General features: G+C 41.2%; 1 protein-coding gene across 1 annotated transcript; it reads left to right on the forward strand.

Annotated features, from left to right (window-relative positions):
• Positions 1-83: 83 nt before the first annotated feature.
• ACAT1 (acetyl-CoA acetyltransferase 1) lies at positions 84-14,098 on the forward strand. Its single transcript, XM_021529373.4, has 12 exons — positions 84-161; positions 2,047-2,094; positions 4,572-4,689; positions 5,577-5,672; positions 6,801-6,901; positions 8,653-8,796; positions 10,649-10,799; positions 11,334-11,429; positions 12,099-12,212; positions 12,577-12,641; positions 13,284-13,441; positions 13,737-14,098. The coding sequence occupies exons 1-12, from the start codon at positions 102-104 to the stop codon at positions 13,855-13,857; spliced, it is 1,272 nt and encodes a 423-aa protein (XP_021385048.3). The 5' UTR covers positions 84-101; the 3' UTR covers positions 13,858-14,098.
• The last annotated feature ends 185 nt before the right edge of the window (positions 14,099-14,283 follow it).

A 14,283-nucleotide genomic window follows, 5' to 3' on the forward strand; every position in this document is an offset into this window, starting at 1 on the left:
GCCCTGCGCCGCGGGGCCAATGGCAGCGGGCAGCGGGCGGGGCGCCGCCGGCGATAGGCGGGGGCGGCGGCGGTGAAGGTGACGGGGGCGCCGGCGGGAACATGGCGGCGGCAGCGGCAGCGATGCTGTGCGGGCGGCGGCCGGCCGCGGGGCTGCTGCGGGTGAGGCGACCCGGGGCCCGGGTTTACCTTCTCCTTCCCTGCGCGGCCCCGGTCCCGCCGCCGGGCCCGGAAAGGCTCGGCCAAGGTCACACCGCCCCTGCGGCGGGGCGGCTGCGCCCCCTCCCCTCGCCCTTGCGAGAAGCCCCGGCCCGGCAGTTCCTCCCAGCCGCGCGGAGGGAGCGGGTCCGGGCCGGGTGCGGTGAAGGGAGAAGCCGCTGGTGGGGGAAGGGCGGCCTCTCCCTCCACAGCGGTCCCGGGCCCCGCACCGAGCCCGGAGGGACCTTTATCCGCCATCCTGAGCGCGGCTTTTTCCACGGTCGGCGCCGCGAGTGCCGAGCCCTGTCCGTACCGCCGCAGCCCTAGGGATGTGCAGCCGCAGGGATGTCCCAGCCGGGCCGGGTCAGCACTCGGGCTGGATTCCTCTAATTAAGCAGTGTAACTATATAAGTTTATACCTGTAGGTGTTGTTTCTCAGCTAGGCAGTGGGATGCTGGTGCCCAAAGCCTGTGTGGCTGGCAGCGCCGTTGGGTGCTGGCTGTGCCTGCCGTGCCTGGGGCGCTGGCATGGCACGGGAGCTGTGCTGGGAGGAAAAGGAGCGCGAGTGGATCTCATCCGAATTGCCATATGCAAAGCTGAAGGTTGCGTTTTACCAGCTGTGGAAGTGGGTCCTTCCTTCCTGACGGAGCATGAATACTCCTAGCAGACGCCAGGTGCACTTGGTAAACAATTGTCTGGTTAGTCCAGTTTAAATTTCAGGTGTTGTGCAGTAAGAGTATTTATAGTAGTATAGGTATTTATTTTGCTAGGCTTGCTTAGGCTTTGTTTTTATAACACTAACCCTTGAAGCACTGCTGTTAAAGCCCTGTAAGGGACATAATTATTTTTCAGGCAAAAGTTTAATTTAAAACTTCATGCAGGCTATTATAACTTGAAGTGGGGAGAAAACCAGACAAAAATCCCCAAACAAAACAAAAATCAAACAACTAATTCAGAACAGTAAAAAAAAAAAAAAAAAGCCAGCCTTTTGTTAGCTAGTTTAAGGTTGGCAAATGAAGAGGAGAAACAGGCTAAATTTTTGTGTGGAGACACAACCAGAAGGTATTGTCTAGTTTATAAAAATGGTGATGTTCTTGTGTCCTTAAGCAGTTGTTATAAATTAGTATTAATTTAGCTGCAATTCAGTAATACAGATAGAAGGCCAGAAGTTTCCAATGTGCTGAAATGTTGTCTCAGGAAATGGCTAAAGAAAGTAGTTTAAGCCACTAATGGAAAGATTGCTCTGTTAATATATGAAACAATACCTACAGATATAACTTTTTATCTTTGTACTGCTTAATTAGATGAAGTGACTGGCTGGTGAATTAGACTGCTCAGATAATCCCTTTTTCTTGATTTTATTACCCTATCTTGGTGTAATGTTCTGAATTTGTTATCTTCATTTTTGTTCATAAAATACCAAGGGAGTGGAAGCTGCAGATGCAAACTACCACTGTTTAAAAGCAGTGGAGTTAATAGAAATGAATGAACAAAGTTCAGGGAAGCAGACAGAGGGACTAGTAAACTTTTTCAAGATAACAGCATTCACCTCTGTCTTCGATATATGCTACAGATGTACATAACAGATTTGGACAAAATGAATTTGGCATTGTTTTTGAAGGAGTATTTGTTTATTTTTCAGAAAACATATTATCACAGATGTTATGGTGAGACTGTACTAGACTACACTTCTTTTCAAAGGCATGTTTTGATTTTTTCATATTTTTCCAGTGTTTCTTAGTTATTAATTTTTGAAATAATGACTTCTATGAAAATGGGTACATGACATAATGAAACATTATGGCATTGGCTTTCTTGAGTGAGATTCTGAGAACTTTCTTGTTTTCAGGCTCTGAAGTATACAAGCCGTGGCTATGCATCACAGCGTACTTTAAACGTAAGTATAAAGCACTATCTGACTAATAAGCTGCTGTTTTAGATTTGTTTGTTAATAATTTTTAAGAAAATCATTACCAAAAAACTGGCTTAAAGACAATGTCACTTGTGCCCAAGCCACATTTTACTGCAAAATCTGAAATAAGTCAGATTGTCATTTTTATTTTGATTTGCTAAATGTGGGACAAAATTAGAAGTGTGTCAGCTGACATAAGCTTCATCTAACCATCAACCCAGAATGGGAAAATACAGCTGATATCAACTGATCACTTTGAAATTATTTGTGTTATCCTGCAACTTGCTGTTACAACATGAAAGATGAGGACAGGTTTGTTACTGTTACTAAAGTCTATCATTATGAAGGGGATACAGTAACAGACAACCATTTACAGTTTTAAACAAGTTTAATTTGTCTTTGTTTATTTTTTTTCTAGTGTTTTCTTTTTTTGCCTGTCTGTCTAAATAGAAAAACCCTCAAGACCAGGCCATGTAAAGCTTTGTGGTTAAATTTCACTGAAACTAATACAGCTGGAAGCAATCATTGTTGCTTCTTGGCAGCTGTCAGGGGCAGCTAGAGGTCTGACATGTGCATCTTTTTGGTGCCAGATTGTAGTGCTGCTCTCACAGGGTTATCAGGTGCACGCGTGGATGTAGCACTAAAGCTAAGAGGCAAAAGAAGAGTAAATTGTCTTTACTACTAGCCTAAGGCTGAATGTCATACCATGTCTTAAACTGCTGCTTACACCTTCTGCTGGCACCTGGGCTTTTGAATATATCCAGAGGTGGAGACCTCACAACCACTCTCGGTAACTGTGCCAGAGGTCAGCCACACTCCCAGAGGAGAGGTGTTTCCTGCTGTTCAGTGGGAACTCCTTTGTGTCAATTGGTGCTCACTGTGCACTGAAAAGAGTTTGGCTCTACCTTCTTTGCACCCTTCCTTGCAGTATTAACATTCATGGTGAAGTGCTGCTGTTGAAGTTCTCTGTGGCAGTACAGCCTTCTGGTGTATCAGCCACTCCTCTCAGTTTGGTGTCACCAGCAAACCTGCTGAGGGTGCACTGCACCATCATCCAGCTCATTAATGAAGATGTTACACAGGACTGGACCCAGTACTGTGATCACTGGTAGCTGCCCCCCAAACAGACTTTGTACCTCTGTCACCACCCCCAGCCTGGCCATTCAGCCCATTTCTATCCCCCTCACTGTCCGCTTGTCTAGCCCATCGCTCATTAGCTTCTGTATGAGGATTTTATGGGAGACAATGGTGAAAGCCCCAGGTAGACCATGTCTGCTCTCCCCTTCTTGACCAAAACAGTCACTTCACTGCAGAAGGCTGGCACTTTGTCTGAGCATGGCTTTCCCTTGGTGAATCCATGCTGATGACTCCAGATGATTTTCTTGCTCATGTAAATGTTTTTTTAGGGTTAGTTGTTTCATCACCTTTCCAGGGATCAAAATGGATCTCACTGACCTGTAGTTCCCTGGGTCCTCTTTCTTACCCTTTTTGAGGATTGGAGTAATGCTTGGCTGTTCTTCTTTTCTTGGGCACCATATATAATTTCTGTGACCGTCCCAACATTATTGAAAGTGACCTTAAAAAGTCACCTGCCAGCTCCCACAGAACTCATGGGAGCATCTGGTCAGGACCCATGGATTTATGCATGTCCAGTTTGCCCTGACTTGTTCCTCTTCCACCAAGGGTGCATCTTCCTTGCTCTACCATTCCTGCAGTCTCTGGGACCTGGGATTCCTGAAGGCTGGTCTTAGTACTGAAGACTGAGGCAAAGAAAGCATTCAGTATTCAGCCTTGTCCTTTGTCACCAAGGAGGCCCATATTTTCCTTTCTTCTTAGGTGCTCAGGGAAGCCTTCCTGTTGCTTTTGTCATCGCTTGCCAGATTCAGATCTTGGCTTTCATGACCTCATCCCCACCATGCTCAGACTGTGTGCCAGATTCTCTGTCCCTATTTCTGTCTCATACATAACTTAATGTATGGTTCATTTTTGCATGTGAGTTTTGGTATCCGTCCTGGCATTTTTACCCAGCTTACTTCTTTGATCCCCCTTTGCTCCAGGATGTTCATGATTCTTGCAAGCATCATCAATGCCAAGGCTGAGCTCAATGCACTCTACCTGTTATGTCCTATAAAAGTGCAAGGCTTCTCCTCTCTCCCCTTGCCTTGTCTTCTTGACCTGTCCTTCCTAGAGAGCCCTTATCCTGGCATGGCAGCACTCCAGCCATGTGAGCCATCTCACCACGGCTCCTTGATCCTAAGGCTGCAGTGCTACAGCTGCACACCAATCTCCTTAGGTTTACTCTCCATGCTGCATGCATTGATAGTGCTCTAAAACAATTGCAAGATGAAAGAGAAGCTGTGACATCAATGAAATAATAAAAAGTAGATACATTAAAAAAATACTAGTATATGTGTTCAATTGTGAGAAAGATTGTGACTTTTACTCTGTTCTTCTGCACTTAGGAGGTGGTGATAGCAAGTGCTGTAAGGACACCTATTGGATCTTTCCAAGGATCTCTTTCATCACTGCCAGCCACTAAACTTGGTTCCATTGCAATTAAGGGAGCAATTGACAGAGCAGGTATGTATACACATTTTTTTTTTTTTCCTATGGCAAAGAAAAGTGGCTCAGTGTCTTTTCAATGGTTTGGTAATGAAACTAGCCTGCAATGTCCTGGGTTTTTTGCTCCTGTGGCATTTTTAACTCTATGCACAAAAGCCATTTAAGTAAAGTTGGCTGTCAGGCTTTGGTTCAATTTGAATTAAGTGCTGCTTCTAGGAGCAGAATGTAGCCAGGGGTATCTGTGCTACTCCAGATGTGATTGAACATGATATTTGGTTTGTTGTTACGTGTAAGCTGATGCAAAAGCTACTTGCTGCTGAGACCAGTAGCCTTTCCTTTCCCTGCCTGTGTGTGGGCACATACATGTACTTGAAGGACAGCCTTGTCAGTCTTTTGATGGATTCAGTCTAGCTAAAAAGTTTTTTTAGGGGAGTGGAGGGTTAATACTACAAGAACTTGGACACCAGGGCTGTTGCAAGAGATGCAGCAGGAGAGCAGACCTCTTCTCTGTGGTGGCAGCTTGCTGTGGCCTTGACTTGCCCTTGCTGAACAAACAAAACTGTCTTTAGACATACATGATTCTAGAACAAAAAAAGTTTTGTGCATTTAACGATCCCTGAAAATTGAGGTTCTCTGGTGATTAGTAAGACTTGGAAATGCTGACTTCAGTGAAATAACTGCAGCTTGTTCTTCAGGGTGACAGGGGAATTATCTTCTAGAGGGATCACTAGTTCCCATGAATTATCTCCATGAATATAAGGGTAGAGGTCTGGAATGCACCCACTGGGGCCTGGGTTCTGTTAGCACATGGGTTGGATGTGGCAAGTTTCATTAGTCTTTAATAGAAAGGTTCCCATTCAAGTTTTGTCAAAAGGATCCTGAATCAAAACTATTTTGTTTTTTAGGAATCCCTGCAGAAGAAGTGAAAGAGGCCTATATGGGCAATGTCCTGCAGGCTGGACAAGGACAAGCTCCAGCAAGACAAGCAGTTTTGGGTGCAGGTATTCCTTCTTGACACTGGGGTTGAAGGTTTTCTGTCTTTATGTAGCTGGAATCTATTGGGCCCTGAGTTAAAGCAGAGTGGTGGGCAGCCCTTTGTCAGGGCAGTCCGTGGATGCTTTTTGCCCTGTGATGGGTGAAGGGTGCATATTGCATTCATGCAACTGGGGTGTTAATTGCCTACAATGTTTGCAGAACCTGGAGAAGACAGTACTGGAGACCAGGCTGGTAATTCCACAACACTTTACATTAATGATGGATACTGCTCTGAATCTTTCACAAAACATACTCTTTGTCTTCAGTGTATCATTCATTATTCTTAATCCTGACTGTATAAAGAGTCAGTGAGTTCCTTCCAACACATGAGTATGTACAACTCCTCTTCCTGTGGAGTCTCGAGCTGACACTGGAAGGATTCACTGTATGTTAGCTGTAACATGAAAGTTAGTGGGGTGCAGAAGTTATTTTCTTCTCCCTTCTTCTATGGGGGTGGGATTTTATACCTTAGCATGTTTCTAGCCAAGCCTGTCAGTCAGGGAGGAACTATGAACTTTCTTGTATATGTTGTACATTTTTTGAAGGAGAGGGAACTACTTTCATGTTAGGCAAAGTGATAAATATGGCTCTTTTCATTCACAGAATTATGTAGTGTCTTGAGTTGGAAGGGACCTTAGAGATCTCATTCCAACCCCCCTGCTGTGGGCAAGGACACCTTCCATTAGATCAGGGTGCTCAGAGTCCTGCCCAGCCTTGCCTGGGGTCTGTCTTGTTGCCAGTTGCTAAATTCTGCAGCTTATTTATGCTTTTCCAGCCTTGGATGCTGCTTAGAGGCAGGGATCAGGGTTTTGGGAACAGGAACAGTTCTGGAGTCCCTTTCTTGATCTTCCATTTCCTTGCCTTTCCCCTTATCGCATGTCAGTTGTTGGAAGGGGAGAAAAAAAAAAAGGGGTTTCCAAGGAGGATGGTAACTATGGATAAGTGTAGATAAATTGCCTTGGCAGGCTAAACAGTGCAAGCTGGACATCCTGGGTCTAGATAAAAATTGGTGCCATATGAAATGTTGCTGAAACACCAATAAATTACTGAAGTCTACCCTTCAAATAACAGCTGTACAAACTTCTTTGACTCAGGTCTGCCGATTGCCACTCCTACCACCACTGTCAATAAAGTCTGTGCTTCAGGAATGAAATCAATCATGATGGCAGCACAAAGCCTGATGTGTGGGAGTCAGGTATGTGGATTTTGTGCTGTTCTATGGAGAAAACCACACAGTTAATGTTGTTTGTAGATCTTGTCCTACTAATGGCTGTGCTTTTTGATTTGGGATTGTGTTTTGACTTGGGATAATAAAGCTACTTAGCAGGGGTTTGTTTTGTTTATGCAACACTAATTTTAGAATTGTTTAAGTATGTTTGAGTGCAAAACAGAAAAGAAAATTAATACTATAGTTGGAAAATTCAGACATGTTTTTAGAGCTGAAGAAACAAGGTGGATTGTTTGGGAGGTATTTACCTCATCTCTCTATTTCTCTACCCCCGCCCCACCTACCAGTCCAGCCCCCAAAATATAATTAAGGGAATTTTCAAGCTTTCAGTTTTGAAAAGGTGAAGAAATTTTTATGTAGTTAGTTTTTAGTGACTTGACTTTCAGACAGTGTTAACATTTAAATGAATTAAATACACATGTTCAAGCAATGTTTTTTCCAAGTACACTGAAAATCTTTCAGGCTTTTTTATTGTTTTAGAAGAAGCAGAATTTATTGTTGGTGAATAAGCTATTTCATTACAGAGCTTGACGAAGGAGAATTGCTCATCTCTGTCAACTTTCTTACAAGAATTTCTATACAATGGGAAAAAATTTCTGTCACTTCATGGGAGGATAGGATAATACATCATTTTCAGTAAGCGATTAAATGCTGTGAAGCAAATAATGTGGGTGAAGTGTGAATGTGAAGAAAGACATTTCAGTTTTGTTTTTAATTCCACACCCAAAGCATTTTGGCAGCATCTTTCGTTCTTTGAAGTAAAAATACAATCAGTTCGATTATATATATATTTGGCTTTAAAAGTAATTGGCTCATAAGTGAAGAATACTTTTGTGTGTGTGTTTAGAACAAAAGTAAAGTGCTTAAGTTTTGATGGCCCTTCTGTGGTAATCACAGTGTAACTGGAGTTAAGCAACTGCTTTATTGCTTTGGCCTTGGCCTGCAGAAAACAGCACTTTGTCTGGGGCCTGCTGAAGTTGATGGAAATCTTGTCAGCAGACTTTGAACCAGGCCCAGCATGTCTTTGTAAACAGCTACATTTGGATTTAGTCATTTATATCCAATGAGTTCATGAGAGTGGTTGTGCCTTTGGTTGGTTTGACAGATGTAGGCCATGAGCTCTGAATAGAACTGGAATTTTCAGCTGAATTAATCATACAAGCTGTGCTGCCAGTCTCAGCAAAATCAGAGACTCAGCCAGCTATTAGTTTCTTAGAGCTATTTATTATGGGGGGCTTGGTATTGGTTTGTTTTTCCTGGCTGTGGGCTGTGAGGTATCTGTGGTATGACAGTCAGCAATGGTTCCCAGTGGCTTAAATCAGTGTACACCATTATATAAGCAATTGTATTGGCTCTCTCTCCAGGTCTTTCACTTAATGGAATTGAAATGCCAGGGACTCTTGTTCCTCTAGTCTGCTGCTGCTTCCATATCTCCACTGCCTTTCCAATTTATCTGTCTTCTCAATAGTTTTGTCTCCAGCCTTCTTTCTTTTCTTTATTGCTTCATGTCATGTTTCTGCCAGGATGGATGAACTGTCATCAATTGTTCCTGTTATTTGCTTTTTAAATGCTTAAAGGGTGTTCTTTTTATCTCCTTCTCTAAGACTTCTCAGAAATACGAAGTGCTCATGCTTAAGCTTTTACTAATAGTGTTCCTACAAGAAGTCATGGAGAACACACTGCATGATTATTAATTTTATCTTGTTTCCTTTGGGCAGGATGTCATGGTCGCTGGTGGAATGGAGAGCATGTCTAATGTTCCCTACACGATGAGCAGAGGAGCAACACCTTATGGAGGAGTAAAGCTGGAAGACCTGATAGTAAAAGATGGACTGACAGATGCTTACAACCATATCCATATGGTAAATATTCCTGCACAGTGCTCATGTACCAACCATAGATAGACCTGCTGCAGATCTGAAAAGCTTGCTTATAGTTGTTATGAAACCGCTTCATCTAGCAAGCCTGGATATGAGCAGGAAAAAGTCTTCCATTTCCAGGTTTCCTGCAGCAGCTGTAATGGAGGGACAGAACAGAAGACCACAATAGCACAGCATTGTGTGTTAGTAATTACCTGTCTCTGCAGTCTGAATAGCCTAAAGCAAGGATTAAGAGAAAAATTAATTCTGCTACTGATGGGTTGCTGTTGCTCCATCTGAGCAAGGGAGCAATCAAGCTGTTTGGTGTCTTTGAGGATATCTGCTCTGAAGGATCCAGCAGGCCCATGTTTTTCCCTCCCCCAGAGTACATATCTCATATCTCCTGTGGGAAGGTTTGAGTCAGCTGGTGTGCTTACTCATCAGCAGGGTAACTTAAATTGGACAAACAAGGGCAAACTTAGGATGGGTTTGGAAAACAACTGATGCAAAGGCAATCAAGAACAATCACCAGGGAAGAAAATTTAGAAAAGAGAATGGCTACTTTCAGCTTATGAATATCTCTGACTTTTACCAGTGGTAATTCACAGCTGTAGGGCGTTATTGATTGATCAATTGGTGTTCTTGGTGGGATACAATAAAATGTCATGAAGAATATTTACTTTGATCCATAGATTTGGTATAGGCCTCACATATGTATGATTTATTTTTTTGCACTTTAGTGCTTAGGCTATGTGGGAATGTTGAAATTCATTCCCACATTCCTGCTAAAATGTATTTTGAATGTGAGGATTTTATAGGAATCTCAAGAATGGCTCTGATAGTTCCCTCGTGTGAGGAAAAATTCTAGCAGTTGGTTATAATACACCAAGTTTTATTAGATTGGGACAGCATGTTGGAACCTTTTTGTCTGTCTTATAGCAGATGTAGGTTGTTTAGAAGGCCTTAACAGTCTGTGTGAAAATATACAAGAAAATCCATAGGATGGCTTTGTGAACTTACTTTTGGCTGTGTTTTGGCAATAGCATAAGTTGCTGATGCTTTGAAGTTTGAAGACTTTAAATTCATTAATTACATACAAGTGAACTTGCTTATTTGAAGAACTGGAGGGACACAATACTAAAGGGTTTTGTGTGATTCATTGAGTTTTCTAATGAAATGAGGTGGAACAAAACCTCTTCAAGGGCAAATCTTTTCAGTTGACTAAATGATTTTTTAAGAATTTTGTCACTGGATATTTAGATAGTGAGGATAATGAATTGTGAGTATATAATGACAATTATGATTTGCCTATATATATAAAATAATTGGGTTGTTCCATTCTACTTATTTCATTCCAGTTATTAGAAAAAACAAATGCATTCTTTTATTTTAGAGATTCTGAAGGCTAAGTAAGCTCTGTGTGTTGACCTGTTGCAATCTTTGGAATATGCAGGGCAATAATGGAGTGAAAAACCTAGGAAAATTATGTGAACATGTGGTTCTGTGGCTGAACAATGATCTTCAGTCTCTGAAGATATCAGCCCTAAGCACTTTAAACTTACTTTTGCATGCAGTTTTAACAGAAAAAAAAAAACAAAACCAAAAAAACCCCCACCTTTTTAAGAAAAGTTCCTTTATGGCTTTGATAATCTGGATCCAGAAAACAGTTGCTAAATCTGACGATTGTATTTTAAAACCAAGAGTTACTATTTGTTCATGACGGTATAAATCAGAAACAGACACCAAATACTAGTCGCATTCAGTTCTGGAAATCTGCTGGTTGAGGTTTTTTCAGTTGTAGTTGAGCTTTGCGTCTTTAGGAATGCCAAACCTAACAGGCCTGGTTTCCTCCAAGGGCAACTGTGCTGAGAACACTGCAAAGAAGTTCACTATTTCCAGAGAGGAGCAAGACACTTATGCCATAGGCTCTTACACCAAGAGCAAAACAGCCTGGGAATCGGGAGTACTGAAAAATGAAATAGTTCCTGTCACTATTTCAAAAAAAGGTATTGTGGAAAGGCATGATGAGATTAATCTTGTTTCTTATAGAAAGCTGTGATGTTGTCTGTGTTCAGTGCAAATTGTATTGTTTAAACATGTGCATCTCAGGAACATTAACTTTGATCACCTAAGAATTTTCTGTTAGTCAGACTTTCTGGTGAACAGCAGTCAGCGACCTGTCATCTGGTTTTTGTTTTTCATTTTTTCTTTAATGTTGCACCCTATATCTTTTTTTTTTTGGTCTAAGTGAAAGTTAGCTATTGAATTTAGTTATGGCTTAAGTACATCTATTTGTATCTATTTGTTTTAATTTACATTAAGGATAGGCTCTTTGTCCTTTTTGTTCAGCCACTGGGAAGTATAAATGGATTTGCTGTAAATAAATTTGGTTAAGGAATAACTTTTTTTCAGTTTATCTAAACACATTTCTTGATATGCATTTTACATGCATTTGCAATTTTTTACCAAAATAAGTTATTTATGTAAGGCAGTATTTAGTAAACTGTTCTACCAAATAATAAACCAAATCTTAATTTCAGGGAAACCAGATACAGAAGTGAAAGAAGATGAAGAATACAAACGTGTCGATTTCAGTAAAGTTCCAAAGCTGAAAGCTGTTTTCCAAAAAGAAAACGGTAAATGTAATTAACAGAACTGCTTAATTTCCTGCCAAGTGCAGGGATGTTTTGTCAGGGTGGAGAGTACTGTTCACAAGAGCTTGAATGGCCAACAACAGCTCTTTTATTTTTAAATGTCTGCTGAGATAAAGAACCATGCTGCAACACAGCATGAACTGACTTGGATTAAAAGATGGTCCAAGGACCTTAAACCAATGAACACCTCTGTTTGGGACATTTACCTTAAAAAGAGTGACAGATGGGTTTCAGTTTCACTGTTGGCTTTGGTCTCTGCCAAGTGTAAACTGTTGCTGTGGAGCTGGAGTGGCTTTACAGAATTGCCATTGCTTCCTGAATCTGTAATTGATGAACCTTCCTGGCTAGCTCAAAACTGTCCTTCATTTACAACCCTTCCTGAGCTGGAATTCTGTGAAAATGCCAGCAATGCAGCTGCCAAGGAAGGCATGATCTAAACTGGCACTGGGATAAGGATACAAGTACCTGTGGCTGCATGTGTTACATCAGATACCAAAAAACAACTCATTTAACTCAGTGCAACAGGTTTCACCAAATGATTAAGACTTCTTGTTCAATGAACTCAGGGAAAAACAATCCTTAACAGGATAAATGTGAGCTGTTTTGCACAACACTTTCACCTGTATCTGAGGAGTGTTTTACCTTTCCTAGGAACAGTTACAGCTGCTAATGCCAGTACTCTGAATGATGGAGCAGCTGCTTTGGTGCTGATGACTACAGAGGCAGCCAAGAGACTGAAAGTCAAACCTTTGGCACGAATAGTAGGTATGATCTTCCTTACCTGTAGGAAGTCCTGGGAAATACTCCAATAGTGTGCCCTCAGACTGGGAGTCCTGTTTGGCTGGTTACCTGACATAATGGCTGCATCTTCCCAGTACAGTCCTTGAAATTTCAAGTGTTACACCAGCAGACTTTTGACCATAAACAGAATTTTCTATATATTATAATAAAAATCTGAAAGTATTATTGCGTGGTTTACTTAGGCACTACATTTTAGATGCCACTATTTCATAGACCATGGTATTCAGAATTTCTCTATCTTGGTAGTGTTTGCTGCTTGCAAAGAAAATAATGTGTGGTAAAAACATAATGTCTTTAAACACCTTTTCTGATTTTTTTCTTTTTTCAGCTTTTGCAGATGCTGCTGTTGATCCTATTGACTTTCCAATTGCACCTGCATATGCTGTTCCTAAGGTAAGAATAAAACTGAGTGGGTTTTGGAAAAAAACAGGCTTCCCTAGAATTCCACTGTTAGTTCATCCCCTCAGTGGGGCTTCTTAAATTAGGATTGAAGTTATAATGATGTCCTAAATACAAGGAACAGATGTTTTACAGAGGACCAAGGCTAGACTGTAGATCTTCAGAGTTAATGAATTTCACACACTGGTTTTGGAAGAGACTACTGTTCTATACTGCTTTTAGCAACTTTGGGCATGTTTGCACCTTTGAAGTTTTGCAGCCTTTATGGCCAAAAGGCAAAATAAGTATGGTTATACAAGGACAGACTCCTTCTAAAAGGAACTGAATAGCAGTGTATGGTGTGAGGCAGTACTGTGTCATTTTTAATGGACTTATGGACTTACTGTAGCAGCAGTCTTAGCGTTGTGTGATGGAAATGCATCCTTGGCTGCTCTCCATTCCTTCTTCGGTGAAAATTCAAGTTTGTGGTTGAATCCCTTGATTTTGCTTTTTCCCATCTGACAAAGAGGTTCCTAAATGTGAATTTGTGAATCAGAGTATGGGCAGCCCGAGTCACTGACTTCAATATAGACCTATTATTTCTTTAATTAGTTTCCTCATTTTCTCATAGTAGTAATTATTTTGTATTATTTCTAGATCCTAAGTGAGACAGGCCTGAAAAAAGAAGATATTGCAATGTGGGAAATTAACGAAGCATTCAGTGTTGTGGTGCTGGCCAATATTAAAATGCTGGGCATTGATCCACAGAAAGTAAATATTAATGGAGGCGCTGTCTCTCTTGGACATCCAATAGGGTAAGCTTTGAAAGAGCTTTGCTGCATGTAGAGGTACTCTGTAATATACAGGCTGACATAGAGGTGACTTATTTTTCCTGAAGAAACTTTAGCTATACATACACAAACAAAAATGCTGTGTTTAAGAACCTTTGTGTTTATTCCTCTCTAGCTCCAGTACTTAATCTGTACTACACAGAACTGCAGACAAAAGGATTGTTTCAGGTTTTTTGTTGGTACTATATTCTTCCTGTGTAGGTCAAATTAAGAATTTCCTTTAAACTAAGCTATGTTCTTTTGTTTTTCTTGTATCTAGAATGTCTGGAGCAAGAATTGTCGTTCACATGGCACATGCTTTGAAACCAGGACAATATGGTCTTGCAGGAATCTGCAATGGAGGCGGAGGTGCTTCTGCAATACTGATACAGAAGCTGTAGCCCAAGCAGCATCAGAAACACAGCCTTGAATGCTCTCTGATCAAAACTGAGTGGTAGCTGTTACATCTTATTTATCAATCAGTGGATGAATTCTGTAACTGCTATTCTAAAATCAATGATTACTGATCCAGACAAATGGCATTTTATTGCTTTATCAGTTCAAGTTTTTATACAAGTACAAATAAGCAATGTCAAATTTTAATTTTGTCTTGAAACCTGACAATAAAGTATGCTAACTATAGCTCCCTCTCTCACTGACATATCATTTTTAAAGGCCCTTGAAAAGGAATTCTCTTGGTAACTCACAGAGTGCTGCTACTGGAAATGGTTGTTTTCTCCTAAAAATTATTTGCATTATGACAGCAGCTTGGTGCTGAAGATATTTTTTTCCTATGTAAGTCAATGGGTAATTCACATCTTCATTAG

This window comes from Lonchura striata, chromosome 1 (assembly GCF_050655825.1).
Source record: "Lonchura striata isolate lonStrDom1 chromosome 1, ASM5065582v1, whole genome shotgun sequence".
NCBI lineage: Eukaryota > Metazoa > Chordata > Aves > Passeriformes > Estrildidae > Lonchura > Lonchura striata.